Source organism: Cavia porcellus, unplaced genomic scaffold, assembly GCF_034190915.1.
Source record: "Cavia porcellus strain 051 isolate PalLab524CR breed Dunkin Hartley unplaced genomic scaffold, mCavPor4.1 scaffold_1, whole genome shotgun sequence".
NCBI classification, from domain to species: Eukaryota; Metazoa; Chordata; class Mammalia; order Rodentia; family Caviidae; genus Cavia; species Cavia porcellus.
The window spans coordinates 57,322,393-57,340,497 of NW_026947484.1; the positions used below are offsets into that span (position 1 = coordinate 57,322,393).

The window sequence follows — 18,105 nt, forward strand, 5'->3', positions numbered from 1 at the left end:
ATCTGGAAAGAAAAGAAGGGGCTAGGCTCTCAATGGTGTCTGCCAGAGGCCAAACTCTTCCAGATAATCATAAAACGCCCTTTCCTCATTTCTGGATGAATTGCACTCTAAAAGTCTCTAGAATTACAAAATCAGGGATCTATGAGCAGAGTACCAGCGATCAAGTTAGAGTTTTGATTTGCTCGTCACAATGAAAGGTAGATTTCCTCCTTGTCTTGTTAGAAATCACCTTCAAAGGGACACCCACACACACATACATACACAAACAATAAAAATTAAAAGGCTGACTTCATTTTGGGGAAAATTGGTAAAATTAAAATCCACATCTCCATCAATTAGATATAACTGCGACCAAAGTAATGAGGGAAAATAATGTATTAGGGTAATGGTAATTATACCACCTTTAACTTAAATACAAAAACTAAAAAGACAAAATTAATAAAGATAATTCTAACTAAAAAGTTAAAAGATGCATAGTATGAACAGATATAAATTGGGATAACAAGAACAAAAAGTGTAGGGAAAAAGTTAATAGTGTTTGTATGTAATTGAAATTAAATTGTTACAAACTTAAATTAGACTGTTAAGTATACTACATAACTTACATCATTTTCAAAATAAACATAGAAATATCTCTAGAACTTACGCAAAAAAAACATAAAAAACCAAAGTGTATTAATATTAGAAAAATCAATATACTACAAAGAGAAAAATGGAAATAAAAGAAATGACAGGCAAAGGAACTATACTACAAAGAAAGTAGATAACAAAAGAGCAATAGTAAATCCTTCCCTACCGATAATTATTTTGCAAGCAGATTAAATTTACCAAACAAAAGACATACAGCAGCTAAATAAGTAAAAAAAAAAAAAAATCAAAATTTAAAGAAAATTGACCCAACTACATGATGCCTGCAAGAAACTCACTTTATAATTAAGGACATGCATGGGCTGAAACTAAAGTGATGATGAAAAAGGTATTCCATGTAAAATTAATCAAAAAAGATCTGGGGGACCATATTAATAACAGACAAAAATAGACAAAGGTTAAAAAAAATTCATAAGAGATAGAGGACATTGCCTTAAAGAGTTTAATTAAATAAAGTAGTAAGGAAACAGATGACATGCGTGTTATAAACCAAATGGACCTAACAAAAATATATAGAACCTTCTATCCAATAGAAAATGTCATTTGTCTCAAGAAATTTGTCTCATGGTGGTGCATATCTATAAACCCAGCATACTGTGCTCTTTCTTAAGGATAGATTATGTGTTAGGACACAGAAGAAATCTAAACAAATTTAAGACTGAAATTCTGTTTTGTTTTCTGACCTCAACAGAATGAAGCTAGTAATCAATACCAGAAGGAAAAGTGGAAACTTTACAAAAATGTTGAAATTAAACAACACTTGAACCACCATTGGTTCAAAGAATAAATACATGCAAAAATATTTCAAGATGAACAAAAATGAAAATTCATCATATCCAAATTCATGGAATGCGGCAAACTAGTACTAAGAGAGAAATTCATAGCAATAAATAACATTTAAAAAGAAGGAACGTTTTAATACGACTTAATACTCTAGAGAGCTAGAAAAAAAAGAGCAAAAGAAGAACATGTCCATCAAAAGCAAAGAAGTAGCAAATATAAGGCCAGAAAGAAATGAAATACAAACTAGAAAAACAACAGGAAAAAAATCAACAAAATTAAGAACTGGTTTTTTGAAGGTACACATAAAATTGAGAAACCCTTAGAAAGCTATGCTTGACTCTGTTAATTACCATTATGGCAGTCCTGGGAGGAGGGCCCTTTTAGGTTGTGGGCGCTCTACTCTAATGAATGATAACACCTCTCTAACAAGAGGTCCATTCTTACGATCTCATAAATGGAAGCTCTGCTGCACACACCTACTGCTCTCCCAGTTTTCCACTATGAGATGAAGCACCACAAGGTCCTCATCGGATGTCAGCACTGTGCTCTTGCACTTCCCAGCTGCCACAACTGTGACCTAAAGAGATTTCTTGTAAATTACTTAGTCTCAAGGAGTCTATTATAGCAGCAGAAAATTGAATACAACATAAACTAACCAAGGAAAAAGACACAAAATTCTAATAAAATCAGAAAGGAAAGAAGAAATATTGAACTGATAACAGATGTAAAGTATCCTTAGAGACCACTATGAACAGTTACAGTATGTTGACAAGCTAGATATACTAGCAGAACTAGACACATTTCTAGGCACAAACACCCTACCAAATCTAAATGATAAAGAAGTATTCAAAAAGATCAATTGTATCATGTACAGGTATAAATTCCCTATGATAAATGTGAGCATTATGTATACCTAAAGTGTATCTTTAAACTTAACTAATAAAAAAACTTAAATAGAACAAGAGTTACTCTAGAAATTACATCAGTAACTAAAAGCCTCTCAACAAAGCCAGACATGGTGGTTCATATCTATAAACCCAGCATGCTGCAGGCTGAAGCAAGAGGATCTCTTGAGCCCCAGAGTCCAAGACCATCCTGGACACATGGCAAGTCTCAAAACAAAACAACAGCAACAAACAAAACACCTCCTAATGAAGAAAAACGCAAGTTAGGATGTCTTCACTGGTAAAACCTAGCGAATAGTTAGCGTCTAACTAATGCCACTCCTTCTAACTCTCTCCCAAAATTAAAGTGGGACCCTCCCATCCTGCTCAGCTTCCCCACTGATGAGACACAACACCCAGCATCCATAACTTCAAAGAGAAGAAGTTTAATTTGACTCCGAGTCTCAGAGAACCCACGGTCAATTGGCTCCAAGACAGGAACATCATGGCAAAGGCAATGGTGGTGCAGATGATTAGCTCATGGTGACCAGGAAACAGAGCAGAGGAACCCTGGCAATGAAACCATACACAGTCAGGCCTCTGTGAGCCGCTCAGCACACCCAGAAATGCGCTTTACCATGCACCTACCGGCACCCAAAGATTGCAGTCAGGGGTGGCAAGGAAAACAATTACATGCAGGACACAGAATTTATATTATTTATAATGGTCACCCACAGAATCAAATACAAAGAAAGTGTAGGAAATCTGTCCACACCCTAAAGACTTAGAGAATCCAGTCAAGAGCCTGGTTTGGCAATGTCCTGCATGAGTTTAGCTGAAGACCTAGAGGCCATGACAATGCCTCCCACGAGTCCAGTTGCAGATCTACAGCTCATGACAATGACTCAAGCAAGTATGTTTCACGGATCTGCACTGGGAAGGTCCAAAGGTCAGCAGTGGAAGCTAGAAAGTCTGTGCAAGTGGGATGAAGGAGCTGTGCCAGTCCAGAGTTGAGCACTGGAGCTAAGAAGTGACGTTCAAGATAAGAACCAGGGCTGCCCCAAAAAGTACCACAGCTGTCCTCAGCAACAACGAGGTCCCAAGATCTTCCAGTGATGAGAACAGCCAAATCCAGTATCAGGGAGCCAAGTATCAGGCTTGGCTTCAGCAAGGTGTAATAGTCAAGTATCAGGAAGCCAGCGTGACAAGCTTCTCCTGGAGATTAAACAACACACATCTTACTCCACAGAGCCAGGAAGCAAAGCTCAAAGTAAGGCCCAGAGCTCCTCCAAAGTGAACCATAGCCACTCTCACCAACAAGGTCCCCAGCTCCTCTGATGAAAACAGCATGGAAGCCAGCATGACGAGCTCCTCCAGGAGAACCAACAGCTCCAAACAACAACGCTTAGGAGAGCCCACAATGCTACTCTCTCTCCGGACTCCTTTGCACGTGGGTGACAATCCTCAGCTGGTGTTTAAACTGACCATCAGTTTTCAATCCACAACACCGAACAATCAAGCCTACACAGTTAACTGAACTATACAACTCCCAAACTCAATTTATGAGGTAGCATTACCTTGACATCAAAGCCAAAGATTCCACACAAAAAAGAAAACCACAGGCTTTCCAATGGATCCAATGTAAAATCCTCAAAAAAATACTAGCACATTGAACCTAACATTACATTGAAGAATCATATCCCTGGTATGCAAGAATGGTTCAGCATATGAACATAAACCAATGTGAAATACCATGTTAACAGAAAAAAGACTAAAAACCATGTGACCATCTCAATAGATTCAGAAAAACCATTTGACAAAATTCAATACCCATTCATGACATAGACACTGAGAAAAGGAAACACACCTTAACATAATAAAGGCCATATATGAAAATCCCATAGCTAACATCATAATCAACAAAGGAAAATTGAGGGCTTTTCCTCTAAAATCAGGAGCAAAGCAAGGATCACTTTATTTCAAATAATATTAGAAGCCCTATGCAGAGAACAGAAATCAAAGTCATCAGAATTGGAATGGAAGAAGTAAAAATGTGTCAGGGAAACTTGTTATAAATCCTAAAGAGTATAATTTGTGATATTTATCAAACAAATACATATTTATTTTGATTTAGAGTTCTATTTCTAGAAATAGATTCTATACTTTCTTTTTTATATTTAGAGAAAAAAAGCAAAACAAAAAGGGTAGAAATAGAGTATTTCTTTTTTTTTGAAATACAGTATTTCAAAAAAATAGTAAGAAATCCCTAGTTGATGAATTACATATTGTTATCTTAGAAGTAGTTGCTCAAGTCACAAAATCAAAGCATAAAAAGTGGACAATCATACAATGACAGTACAAACCATTCTGTTTGATGAACTAACAAAAACTTAGTAATATGGACATCTATCTTGCACACTTAAACGTACATACAATTATGTCCTTTAGAGAACTTTCTTTCCCTTTCATTATCACAATGTCTAATATACATTTTGGATCTTTTACTCTTTCAGTTTTTGGTATTTTTATACAATGGAATATTACTCAGCTATAAAAATGATGGTCTTGAGGCTTTTATAGGTAAATAGAGACAACTTGAGACTATCCTCATAAGTGAAATATATCAGACTCACATTTGTAAATACCGTATTGTCTCTCAAGTATAAAAAATAATATACATGTGAAATAACATGTATACCCAGGGATTCTTCCACATTTTCTTTACAAACAAAATATGGAAAACCTTTTAAATGTCCATTCGTATTTCGTAAAGCATGCGATATCAGTGTAACAGAAGACTATTCACAGCCACGAAAAAGAGAAAGCACTTGAAAACACTTATTTAGAACAGTTCCCAAGACACCAGGTCAAAAAGAAAGTTGAGGGATGATATGTGTACTGCCACCTATTGGAAAACCTGGGAGCTGCATTTGCATCAGTATCTTTTAGAGAATTTTTAAAAACACAAGAAACTGTTTTGTGGGAACCTGGTTGAGGAGAAACTTTGAACCATATTAGTCTATTTTTTAACATTATACATTAAATGTTTCATTAGTTATAGTGGAAACTAGATCTTTGAGAACTTAACATATGTTTTTAAAAAGCACCTAAAATTCAAAATCAAAACTAGACATGAAATTTTCTCTTCTATACCTTAGTTATTTCTCTCTTCTGAACTGGGTCATCATGTTCTTCACCTGTCAAAGCAAAGTTGAGAATCAAAAGCAAGTCAATTTAAACTGGATTTAGACTTTATAGCATACACTTATTAAAGCAGTGTTACTGGGTGGGAACAGAAATTCAAACAGAGAATGATGCATCTGTACCCTAAACATAGCTATTAATACAGAAGGTACTTGTGTTTGCCTAAGACAGAACTAAAGTGAAGTAGGCATTAAAGCAAAGTATTAAACTGGCACATTTTTCATGTTTTTCTATAAATTTTGTCACTGTTAATAGTCTCTGATGCAAAGGGTAAAATTTATTGTCCATATTATGCTCACTGTTAAGAAATCCAAAATGGGATCTTGGAACAATTGTTATCTACACCAGAGCTTGGTGAGTACCTTTTTTTTTCCTTTTTTATGCCTATCTTGGTTAGAGTCAGATGCATCTGTAAATATTAAGTCTAATTCAATAATTCCCATGCCATCTACAGGCAGAGAACTTACTCTTCAGTGCACCAGAAACTTAAATGATTTTGCTTGGTACAAAGCTGACATGTGCTTATTAGAGCTCCATGTAAAAATATAGGACATTGATCATAGAAAACAAAACTACTAATAGTCTCGTCATCTAGAGATAAAATAACTTCAGGGTTTGCTCAGAGTTGATTTTGCATGTGTATACACACACGTTTTCATCATGCTGTTATTTTAAATCTCTTCTTCTTGCTGGGTTTTTTATGTAAAGGGTGAGAAACTCTCCTCACATTAAAAGGCTTTCTGATTCTTATTTTGAAGCATGATATAGTAACCCATAGTTACCCAACAGCATAATTTATTTCAGCTTTTTCCTACTGCAGAGAAGTCAAGTATGTCCAATTTGTCCTTGGCATTTGAAGGTGTAACGCTATCTATCAGAATTATATTTCTTGTAATAAGGAGTTACTTGCATCAACCTTGTGCCAGGCTCTTATATTATTACTAAAACTCATAATGAACTTCAGAGTGAGGGTTTTCATTTCTGTTTTGTGGCTAGAGCCCTGAGAAAGTTTAAAGTGAGATGTTCAGACTGAGGTAGGAAAGTCAGCATGGCCGGCCTTTGGAGCTGGGTCTTTCTCTCTCTTTTCTCTACACAGTGCCATGACCACAAGGCACGTGATGGACAGTGCTGGCTACTGTGGGGTGCAGCCCTGAATCTGCACAGAGGAGTCCCAGGCTGGTGAATGAACTTCTCCGGGCTCCCAGAATTTAAATCTCAACTTCACTGTGGTTCTGTTCTTGCCATTACCCCACATGCAGTCACACTCACAAAAATGATAAAAAGAAGAAGCCTTGCCTGTGGGTGCAGTGGCTCCCGCCCCCCAAGGTAACCCCTTTACTTGGCTGGCGAGGAGAGTGAAGAAGAATTAAAGTCTACTGAGGTCACAGTTCTAATCCCAAAAGCAGAAGATTTACATAGCCCACAGCGGAATGGCAGATTCTCTCAGGGCCCAGATAAGTAACATAAAGAAGCCCAAGGTGTACAAACACAAGAGAAATAATTCCGAAATGTTCTTGGGGTGCTCTCGCAGGGCTATATCGCAGTGGCATATAAATTATCAGGGCATATAAATTAGAGGGATGGAGGATACTTAAATCTTTCAGTTACTTTCTTGTATTTCATGAGGAAAATTACAAGCTGTCACAAGATTTGTAGAGCCAGAGACCTGCAAAGCCCCCGAGATGCACACCTGTGCAAGCCAAGGGCCGGCGCTAGAAACAGCCCTGCAGTAAATTCTACAAATGCACTTTGCTCCACTGGTCTGATAATTTTTTTCAGATTGCTTCTTGGAAAGGATACTGTTAGATTAATATGTGGCAAAACAAGCCACAGCATCCCCCAAATTCAAAATTCTCATGTAAACCACGAGCAGAGGTGAAGCAACATTTTGCCATCCAAAGAAAATGTTTTAGGAGCTTCTGCAGTGTTCCCCAGCTGATGCGGTACTCAGGAAATGCACAGTACAGCTGAGGGCTCGACAAAGTCCTAGCTAAAGTCATCGCACCACCTGCCAAAGGAGGCAGGGGACACCCGGGGGAGGGGGAGGCTGAGGGGATGTAGTGATGGGGGTAAGGAGAAAGGCAATGACAGCCTCTTATATTTCTTGGCTTTGCTCAGGGTCAAATCTGGTTTTACATACTTTGACCCTGTGTTTCCCCAGCAGGAGTGAAGTGTTGATGTCTCTCTCCCTTTTATATCCCCCCACCAGCCTTTGCCCCGCCCCCAGATTTCCTTGATTTCCTGAGGGTTTTGAGTCCCATGAAGCATGAGGTTGCGAGTCCAGGAAACCAATGGAAGGAATTGTCTATTCACTGGCCAACCAAAGGTTTAAAAGAGCCATTTACAAAGTTTGAAAATTCAAACAAAAGCAGTTATTTGGACAAAAGTATACTAACAGGATTGGTGAAAGAGCTGTCTTGCCTGCCAGAGTGACCTTGTGAAGGAGACATCCCAGGAGGGAATAGCAGTAAATTCTTACCGATGTATGCACTAACATAAAATATGGCTTTTACCAAGATAAACTGGCCATCAAGAACTTGTTCTCCAAGAAATAGGGGTCTCCCCAGCCACCACAGAAAGAATCCCGTAGCGTGAGCCCTGATAGGAGCTTGGGGGATCAGGCCACCTCTACACCCACATCCTACGCGTAAAAGATGGCAAGTCCAAAGTCTCACCCGAATGATCCAGAATGTACCCAATAACTAACATATTTAGTGAGCATTCATCACATGTCAAGGTCTAGAAAAGATGCTGGAGGTGCCCACGTTAAAAAAAAAAGTACCAATAAAGGTTTCCAGAGCCTCTATAAATCTGACAAAATATAATTTCCTTCTAAAGTCTCCAAATGTGGGCAACTATTAGCTAAAAGCAAATAGTATTTAGAAACATAAATTTATCTCAAAACTACCTTTTCAAGGAACTTAATGATATTGTATTTCAGCAAATTAAGTCCTCAATTGTATGTGAAATTATTATCTAGTTCTCTTATACTGATGGATGGACCTGAGGGATGTACTGTGACTTTATTTACATGCATTAGAGCACACAGCAGAAGTTTCAGCTTCATTCATAACACAACCCATGTGGAGTGAGATGTCTTTATTGTGTGCTTTGCAGATTTTGTAAAGTTTTCTTTTTTGCTGAAGCAGCGTTTGGCCTGGAAGAGTGATATGCTTGCTGCTTAATCAAGGGATCAAAGATTTAAAGATGAAAAAAGGAGAGAGCCAACAATGGGGCGGTTGTTTGCGAATGATGTAAAGAACAGCCACAGTATCAGGGAGGAGGAGGAACGGGGTCTCTTACCATATATCTTCCCATTGATGGAGCACTTTTTGAAAGTCATGATGTTCTGAGTGAGGGTGCCTGTTTTGTCAGAGAAAACGTACTCAATCTGGCCCAACTCTTCGTTGAGCGTGGTCGTGCGGGCTTCAGCAGGTGCCGCCTTCCCGGGGTAATACATCTTCCGGTCCCAGTTGATAAAATAACTGTGGACCAGACGGATCACTTCCATACTGCAGCCCAGCAAAACAGGGGGAAAAGAAAAATGCTCCGTCAAACTCAGAACACACAAAGCCCTGGAAAGAACAGTGTCTGCCAAAGTCCCAAGAGCTGAGAAGACAATGTGGACGTGGGGTCTCAGGTCCTAGTGACCCTCGGCTGTGGCTCAGCAGAGAATCTAGTCATGACAGAGCAGCTAAAGACACTCATGAAAGAGCCCTCCAGAAAGTGGCAAAAAGGGGTTAGAGCATCTGAAGCGAGGAGGAGTATTTTGAGGGGGCCTCTGGTGATATATTTTTTACTATAATACATTTTTAGATTTAATATTCAGTGCTTATCACACTGCCTATGTCTAGTCTAAAGAAATGTGCTCCGTCCAACACACTGATGTGATTTTATTTTGCCAAAAGAGGTAGAAAGTTACATACCTCTCCATGAAATGCTAACCGAATCACAACAGCTACTGAGCTAAAGCAGGTGTGCTGGCTCACTCTTCCGCCTGTTTACTGCGAAAAGAGCATTGTTCAAGCTCTAGCAATGATTTATAACTTCTCAACTTTAAAAATGGAAAATCTGTGGCTAAGGGCATGAATTCTTTCAATGCTAGTCGTGTATGATGCAAACTGACTTCAAAAGGGTTATGACAATGTAAGCCTCTACCTCAGAACATGGAGAATTGCCAAAGAGCACTCTAATGCTTTCACTGCTGTTTCTTTTTCAAATCAGTGAGCTGAACACTTTTTTCAAATGCTATTGTCCAGTTGTACTTCTCCTTGGAATTATCTGCTTACATAACTTCCGGTTTCATGTTTCCTATTCTGATGTTTTTTCTCGTAGATTTTTTAAAATTCTATAGACATTAAAGCTATGAACTCCATGACAAAAAAAATTTTAAAATGGAAGCATCCAACCTAGTTTATCATTTGTCTTTTCCTTTTGTTTCTAGTTTTTCATGAAGTTTTCTCTTTTTAACCAATGAAATCTAATAACAGCTTAGAATTTGTCTTTGGAGTTTTGCACAAACAGGCCTTATTGATGTCAAGATTATACAGTACATGCATAGATCTGTGTTTTTCTTCTAGCTTTTACTGATTTTTTTTTTCACATTTACTGCTCTATCCCAATTGGAATCCACTGACTGTGAAGCTATTTTCAATTTTTACAAACAGAAAGATTTTGACAGGTATTTGACGGATACCGAGCCCTTGGGCTGGAGAGCCTTCTATCACACGTAATTATTCATCAGACTGTTTTTACGGATATCAGTTTTGTTCATCGATGTATTACTTAATGGATCTCTCTTTTTTCTTTATTCTTAATGCATCTCTTGCTTTCATTGTTGCAGTTTTATGGAAACCTGGAAATATCCAAGAGGAGGTCAAATAACCTGTATTTCCTTGTTAGCTGTAATTATTTATTTATTCCTCCTGATAGAATATATCCATCTAAATAAACTTTAAAGCCAACATATTTGGATTTTTAGAAAATTTATTTGAGATTTTTCTTAGATCTGTGTTAAAATCTCTGAAAGGAACCGATACTTCATAAAGCTGAGTATAACTTCAAGAAGAATAATAAATCTTCCCAGGAATCCAACTTTTAAAAGCACCTCTACCAGTAAAGAGTTTTAGTTTAGTTTAGTTTTGATTTGTTTTATTTTGCTCTGCTTTTCACATACATTTATGATATTATATCCTTTATTGATGAGTTTTTAAAATTATTATTGGTCTAAAAGAAAGCTTTTAATGTTTTGAAAAGATGGCTCACAGAATTAGATACTGAACTGAATTACCCTACAAAGAGTTTTATAGATTGTTCTTCTGGTTTTCTAGATTTATAATCACTTGTATATGTTCTTTTCTTTTCATATGTTTATTGCAGATTCAACTTTGTCTTCCTTTGTTGGCTGATATTTCATTTTCTTTATACATTAACAACAGCATTCAGAGATAAAAGAGCAATCATAATAGCAGAGGTAAATTTATTTCTGACTTTAGAGGAAATTATGTCTTGGCTTTCTCTTCTGTAAGCTAAGAAAGATGGATTAGAAGACACTCAAGCTCTTCCTGAGTAGTAATTCTGTGCTTCAGCTCCTAACAGTCCATATTTCTTCTCTAAGAATGGTACAGTTCCAGTCCATGTTTAAGTGTTTGAATGATAACATTTTCCCATAAATTAAAAGCACATTGTGACTATGTACAATCATATGACACACAGGTAAGTCATACTCTGCATATATTTATTTCTACATTTTCATGTAATGGTTATTTTGCTATGCCTCCTCCTCTACACACACACACACACACACACACACACACACACACACACACCTTTATAAATTCCTCACTACCTGGGCCAATTCTGCATCGTTTTGTAGTTTCTTTCACTCAAAGGGTCCAGGACAGAGTCGTGCCTGTCCTGTGCATCCCAGCAATGTTGAATGAATAAGTCCTGGCCATCTAGTCACCAACTTCACTAATAAGGACATTTAAGACATGAGAGATCACGCAACTAAGCCAGGATCACACAAATAATTAACCACTGAGCCAAGACTGGAACTCTGTATTTGATAAAATGCCAAGATAAACTTAACCTGAACAACGACATTTTGCATTATTCCTTTGTCTGGGGTTTCACTTTTCATGGCTTCAGTTATCCACAGTGACATCCAAAAATATTAAGTGGAAAATTCCAAAAATTAAAAATTTTATGCTTTAAATTTCATGCTGAGTAGCCTAATAAACTCACGTGTTATCTGCTCCCCGTGGCCTGAGATCATTCCTTTTTCCAATGTATTCGTGCTGCATATGCTGCTTACTCAGTGACATCACCACCATCTTGATTAATAGACTATTGTGGTACTGCAGTGCTTGTGCCTACAGGACCCTGACATGAGAACCTAAAGTGACATCATCTCCCTATATCATTCACCTTTCTTCATCTTATCATGTGGGCACAGTGTCATCTCACATCATCCAAGAAGAAAGGTGAGTACACAATAGTAAGATATTTTTGAGAGTGAAAAGGACTGACCCTATTCACGCAACTTTTATGACAGTATGTCACCATGGTTACATCTTATTAATTATTACTGTTAACCTCTTACTGTGCCTAACATAAATTAACCTTTGTCGTAGATATGTGTGTGCAGTATAAAATAAACAGAACACACAGATCTCAGAACTGTCTACAGTTTTAGGCATGCACTAGAGGTCATGGGATGCGGACCCCCATGGAGAAGAGCAGCTATTTCTGCACAAATTACTTGAAGCAGCATGGAAACAGTTCCTGACACTTCAGGGAGGACACTCAAGGCCCCTCCCCCAGGAGAATGATGGCTGCATTTCTTAATGCAGAAAAACAACCCTTGTAGCTGGGTGTGTCTTAACATAACAGATAAACACACTGACAGCATCCAATATCCTGTCAAAATAAATGTCCTTCTCACCTAGAGTTGTTAGCCATTCAAAGTAAACTCTGCACTTCCCTCCTCAAGTGACATATGAGGCTAATTTGCCCTGCACGTACTCAGAAGCCTGGCAGAAGCTTGTCTTAGAAAGCCTGGAGCCCTCCAAACAGAAATGCCAAGAGTTCTCTTACTCCCTGCCCCAGGCTTCCAGCAGAGCAATCTAACATTCCTTGGAGAGAAATCACCTCTTCTTTCTCTGGGAACGTCTTTGCTGAATAATAAATCAAGCACAGCTCGGGGACAGAGGGAAGATGTGGTGACAGTTGTCAGAGTCAAAGGTTTGGATCATGGTTCCTTCGCTAAGTAGCTCGATAATCCTGAGCAAAGACAGGGAAGCACTCTATACAAATTTTTTTTTTAAACCGGTATTAGGGATCGAACTCATGACCGCCTGCTTGCAAAGCAGGTGCTTATGCCACTCAGCTAAATCCCCAGGCCCCTACACAAAATATTTTAAAAGAAAGAGAAAAACACCCATATTGTTTCTGTAAAGCATCATATCTTACAGTACGTTACAGACCATCAGTGAGCAACTTTGAAAATTATAAGGAGCATGTATGAGAAATAGGTTTAAATAATAAAGTGCTATACTGATCCCAAATATATATTTATTTTTCTAATACACACACATACACACAAATATATTGGGTATAAGGTGGTGTTATTTATTATTTGGCGCAGACAGAAGTCCCAAAGCTAATTACTGCAATTCCTCATTTGATAAGGCAGCACACATTTGACAGAATAGGGAGGCACAGGGAGATGCCATGCACTTTCTCTAAGATCACAGAGCTATTATTTCCTGTGTGGGGACCGGAAACTGGGTTTAGACCTCTACAAACAGGTTTCCTGCTACCACTGCACATTTGAAGTGGAAGGACGGCTAAATTGAGAATGAAACCTTGGCCTCTGAAAAGCAAAATCAATCTCTAAATAAAAGTGGATCAATTCACTTCAAAGCAGGAATATATACAATATAGACTTTCTTTACACGGACAGAGGAAACTGCGCGTGTGCGGATGGGAAGCGACTGTGCTCATCTATTATTCATTCAGGACATAAAAGGAAAGCCATGAGCGCTGACCGGGGCTCCTCTGGCAACGAGCAGGATTCATTACAGACTTTACAACTGGCTTCAAGCGTGAGAGGTACCCAGAACCCAAGACGAGCCAGGAGGACGCGCTGAGGAGCAGCCACTCTGACCTCAGCTCCGGAACCTGGAGCGACTTGCGGTGCTATGGTCACAGGCTGCTGTTTTACGTCAGTTTCCCACACTGTGACATTTCGGTTTCCTGACCGCTCTCCAAACAATGGGGGATTGTGTACCTTAAACTCCCTTGCTGCATCACAGCTGGAGTTAGATAGAAAAAAAATTTTTTTCTTTCTTTTTTTTTTTTTTTTTTTTTTTGGTTTCAGAAGTGCAACTCAGGACCTTGCATTTGCCAAGCAGGCTCTGTGCCACGGAGCTACATCTCTGACCCAAGGTGTTGGGACAGAGAGGCTAGTAAAAATTATTGGAGCTCAGAGCTAGTGATCTGAGGTACTGTTAAAGTGCTGCTTAGGACAGCTGCTGAACAACCAAGTCTTCTCTGCTCCGGTGTCCCAGGCAGGAGAGGATAAGACAGAAGAGGCATCAAAGTGCAGATGCTGGGACCAACTCCTTAGTCCCACCAAAGACAGACATGAACACACACACACATGTGTGTATACACATGTATGTGTACACACGTACTGAAGACAAAGACTTGATGTGTAGGAGAGAGGGAACAACAGACCACAGAGCAGGGAGACTAGTTTAGTTCTAGATTGTTTTAGTTCTAAATCTGTAAACAGGAGGTCAAGATGTAGTGGAAATTATGAATCACGCTTCTTATCTAACAGCCAACAAGCACTGCCAACTATATTTTAACTCCTTTATGTACTCACTACTAATAATGGGAAAAGTTATATTCATTAAACTTTCACAGTGCGTCAAGCAGTCTTATGGGAGCTTTATAGGAATTTATGCAGTTCACATACAATTCTATGCAAAAGAGCTACCATTTGCCCCATTGTCTTCCACACCAGAAGGTGAAGAAGCTTCTCAGTGTTACAGAGCTGCATCTACACTCAGGTATCTGCAGCCACATTAGAGGTGGAAAGGTCCCATCAACGTAGATATCCCCAGAAGTTCTTTTTCTTACCCCACACCAGCCCAATTCTAGTTGATCAGGTTGCATGAGATTATGTTACAATGCAAATATTCCAAAGAAAATCATTACTAAGAAACCAAATCAAGAATAAAATAAAATGCATTTGTTGTCATTTGAAAATGTAGAAGTTAAACTGGTTAAAAGCTTAGCTGCCTCATTTATAGTAGACGTAGCAGGTCATCAGCAGTTAGAGCAAGACGTCCCTTCCACTGTGACAACTTTTAAAAGAACAAAAGGGAATGCATAAAACACCTGATGAAATGGCTTCATTAAAGCATAAATTCTCATCTTACCTCACATATAATGAAATGGGCACAACCGTATTGAGAATGATAATGTATGACCAGAACGTCAAGAATCCTGAGAACACGGAATTCTTCTCTTCTTTATTCCAAAAGACGAAAGTTCTGAACTGGTCTCCAACTTTTTTCTCCCAGATCAAATTTCCTATTGCAAGAATAATTCCCAAGCATACCAAAAACCCAAAAATCTGAAATAAGAATAAAAGGCTAGTTAAGGCTAATTTGAACCCAAAACTAGTCACATAAACATTATCTAGTTACACTTCTAACTCCAAGAAATCATCAGCTGAATATCAAGTTATGCAAACCTCTTATTTCTTACCATTAATTCATACAAACAAAATTTAACAACTTTATGTGTGAAACATTGCTAAATATTTGACATGCATTTTCTCAGTCTCCCGTTGACTGAGTCAGAAACAATTATTATCCATACTTCATGGATTAAAAAAATAAAGCACAGAAAGGCTCGATGACTCATCCACAGTCACCTATGTAAACAACTACATTCTCAGTTTGTGATAAATGCACATATTTAAGTAGCTTACACAAAGAAGACTATGTGTTCTCATTGGGTCTGGAAAGCCCCACTGTACCTCTACTGCCCAAGCAGAGTATCACTAACGGTCCCTTTCACCTCTGTGATTGTCCTTTCAAGTGAGACTGAAAATAACTGCCAAGTGCTATCAGTGGAAAGCCAGGCTAACACTGGTGTGTCCTCATCTATCTCACTGTGTCCCAAAGTCAGATGACCATGAAAAGGAAATCAATTTCAGGACATTCGGGCAGTCAGAACAATGCAACTAAAGACACTCACAAAAGAGGACTTTCAGAGTGAACAAGCCCAGTCTGGGAGCCAGCACCATGCATGGGCCACTACTGGACTGAGAACAGCCAGACCCCAGTCCCTTCCAGTGCACAGGCGGGGAAACAAGAAGTACCAATCCCCCCACTCCCACCCCCACCCTGTGAGCAACCGGCTTATCCAGAGGACATAGGCTGTGATGATAGCTATGGAGGTGAGATGCAATTGGATGCCTGTGGTGCTTTGGTGTTTCACTAAAATTGCAGGGCTAGGGCCGGTGGTCTGATCATGGGATCAGAGGATAGTGATACACCATGTGGCATCTAAGGGGGATCTCCTTCTGAGGAATGCAGCCATTGATGACTCCCTATGGTCTTGTTCTGAGGTCCCATATCATTTCCACTATTTTGTTAGGTTAAGGCTTATTCTCTTCTGTTTTGATTGATTATGTTAAATTCAAGGAGAAGCTATTTCAAGGATGGCAAAATATACTATGGTAGCAATTTGGATTTACTATTGGCTTGTTTTGAAATCCCTTATTGCATTGTTTTTTTTTTAATTGTTTCTATTCTGTTTTGTTGTTTGATTTTTACTGTGTCCAAAGTTATCGGCAGCTATTTTGAAGACATCAAAAGGCATTATAGTAACTATTTGCTGATTTTGTAATGTTTTACAATCCTGTATCTCTTACACTGGTTTGTTTTGATTGGTTTTATTGTTTTATCCTCTTTAAAATAAAATTTTAAAAAAAGAGAATTTCCAGAAGTGCTTCAAAAAGTGGCAAGGCTGGTGGACTAAGTGTCTTTGAAGTGAAGAAGAATATTTTGATGGGGGACTAATAGTAATGTTTTCTTTACTGTAATAAAATTTTTAACTTAACTATTCACCAGATTTTTTATCACACCTCCTATAAAATTTCCTTTTGAGAATTAAAAATTCTCAAACATCTTGAAAACTGTTAGCAAATGATGGCACTGTTATTAGGATCAAGATCAGAAAGATGCACATTTTGGAAGTAGAGTGATTGGAGACCATAAGGTCAGCCCACTGAGGTCTAAAATCCTTAGCCTTAGAAAGGAAAGATATCAACCCAGCACACAAGGAAAGACCTGAGCGGAAAACATGACTTAGGGATTTTTTCTAAGTGTCACACTGTCAGAAGTTGAGGCTCAAAATTAGAGAAGTGTTCCTTTTTATTTCCTTTTTTGTCCAAGAATAATAATCATACCTTCTAAAAATATTTTCTTCTTTATTGTCTCTGGAATAAAAATAAGGGTGTAAGAAGACAAAATTGGGAAAAATTTTAAAATACATTAAGTAGAACTGTGTCTCATCAGTGTCTTGCCAATCAAGTACCTAGATCATGGTAACCATTTTTTAAACCATCTTTTAATTGTTAAAATTGGTTTTAAAGCATTAAAATTGGTGATACTTGGCATTAAATTTCATAATTTAAAGACGGACTTGCCTGCTAAGTCCCCAAAAGATTACTTAATTTCTAATACAAGCAGCTAGGACAGTCCCTGTTTTAGATCCAGTCATTTTACTCTGTGCAGGATTCATACAGAATTCTTATGCAAGCCCTGAAAGTGGGGTTGGTGCCATTGAAATTGGGAATTGTAGGAAAAGCATCTAGGGGCCACCTTAGCCCCATGAGCTCTTCCCCAAGGGACCAAGTATAACTGAAGGAAAGACAGGTCTAGGGGTGGTACTTAAACCAAAATATAGCCTGGCTAATATTTTGTACCCAGAAAGGATTAATTTCCTTCATTCCTTATTCAGAGTCCAACTATTACATATCAGTTACACACACACACACACACACATATATTGAGCTCAGATTATTTTTTTAAGTTTGCTCTTAGAGGTGCATAAGAAAACATGGTTCAAGGCCGCCATTCCCACATTTCAAAGTCAATGCCTTCAAACTTAGCACCTCTGTAAGAAGACAAAGCAAAGAGAAAGATAATAATCAGATCAACAATATAAAGTAGCACAAGATTAACAAGCAAGAACCTGAATGTGAGAAATACCTGACTGTATCTCTTAAGTGAATGGGAGACAAAATCACTTCAAAAACTTCAAGAAAGAAAAAAATTCATAAGACAGAACTATGAACTAAAGAGGTTTAGGTACTTCTACAAAGGAGATAATTGGGATTCTATCAGCAGAATCAGCCACAGAATTTGCACATCCCAGTGCAAAATGAAGTACATGGTCCCTGGTTAAAAAGCATTAAGAATCTCTAGATAGCTACGACAGATCAATAATCTACCATAAGATCCTGCAGAGTGCAGGACCCTCACTGACAGCCCGGACC

General features: G+C 38.3%; 1 protein-coding gene across 13 annotated transcripts in view; it reads right to left on the reverse strand.

The window, feature by feature from the left end:
- Atp8b4 (ATPase phospholipid transporting 8B4 (putative)) overlaps nt 1-18,105 on the reverse strand; it is a 227,871-nt gene that overhangs the window by 83,581 nt on the left and 126,185 nt on the right. For all 13 annotated transcript variants that reach the window (XR_010047427.1, XR_010047426.1, XR_010047425.1 and 10 more), the window contains 3 exons: nt 14,972-15,168; nt 8,823-9,031; nt 5,469-5,512 (listed from right to left, as the gene is read on the reverse strand). Coding sequence is in view for 1 of the 13 variants with exons in the window: in XM_013154709.2 (XP_013010163.1) it covers nt 5,469-5,512; nt 8,823-9,031; nt 14,972-15,168 (450 nt within the window). In the remaining 12 variants the exon portion in view is untranslated. The remainder of the gene's footprint in view (nt 1-5,468; nt 5,513-8,822; nt 9,032-14,971; nt 15,169-18,105) is intronic.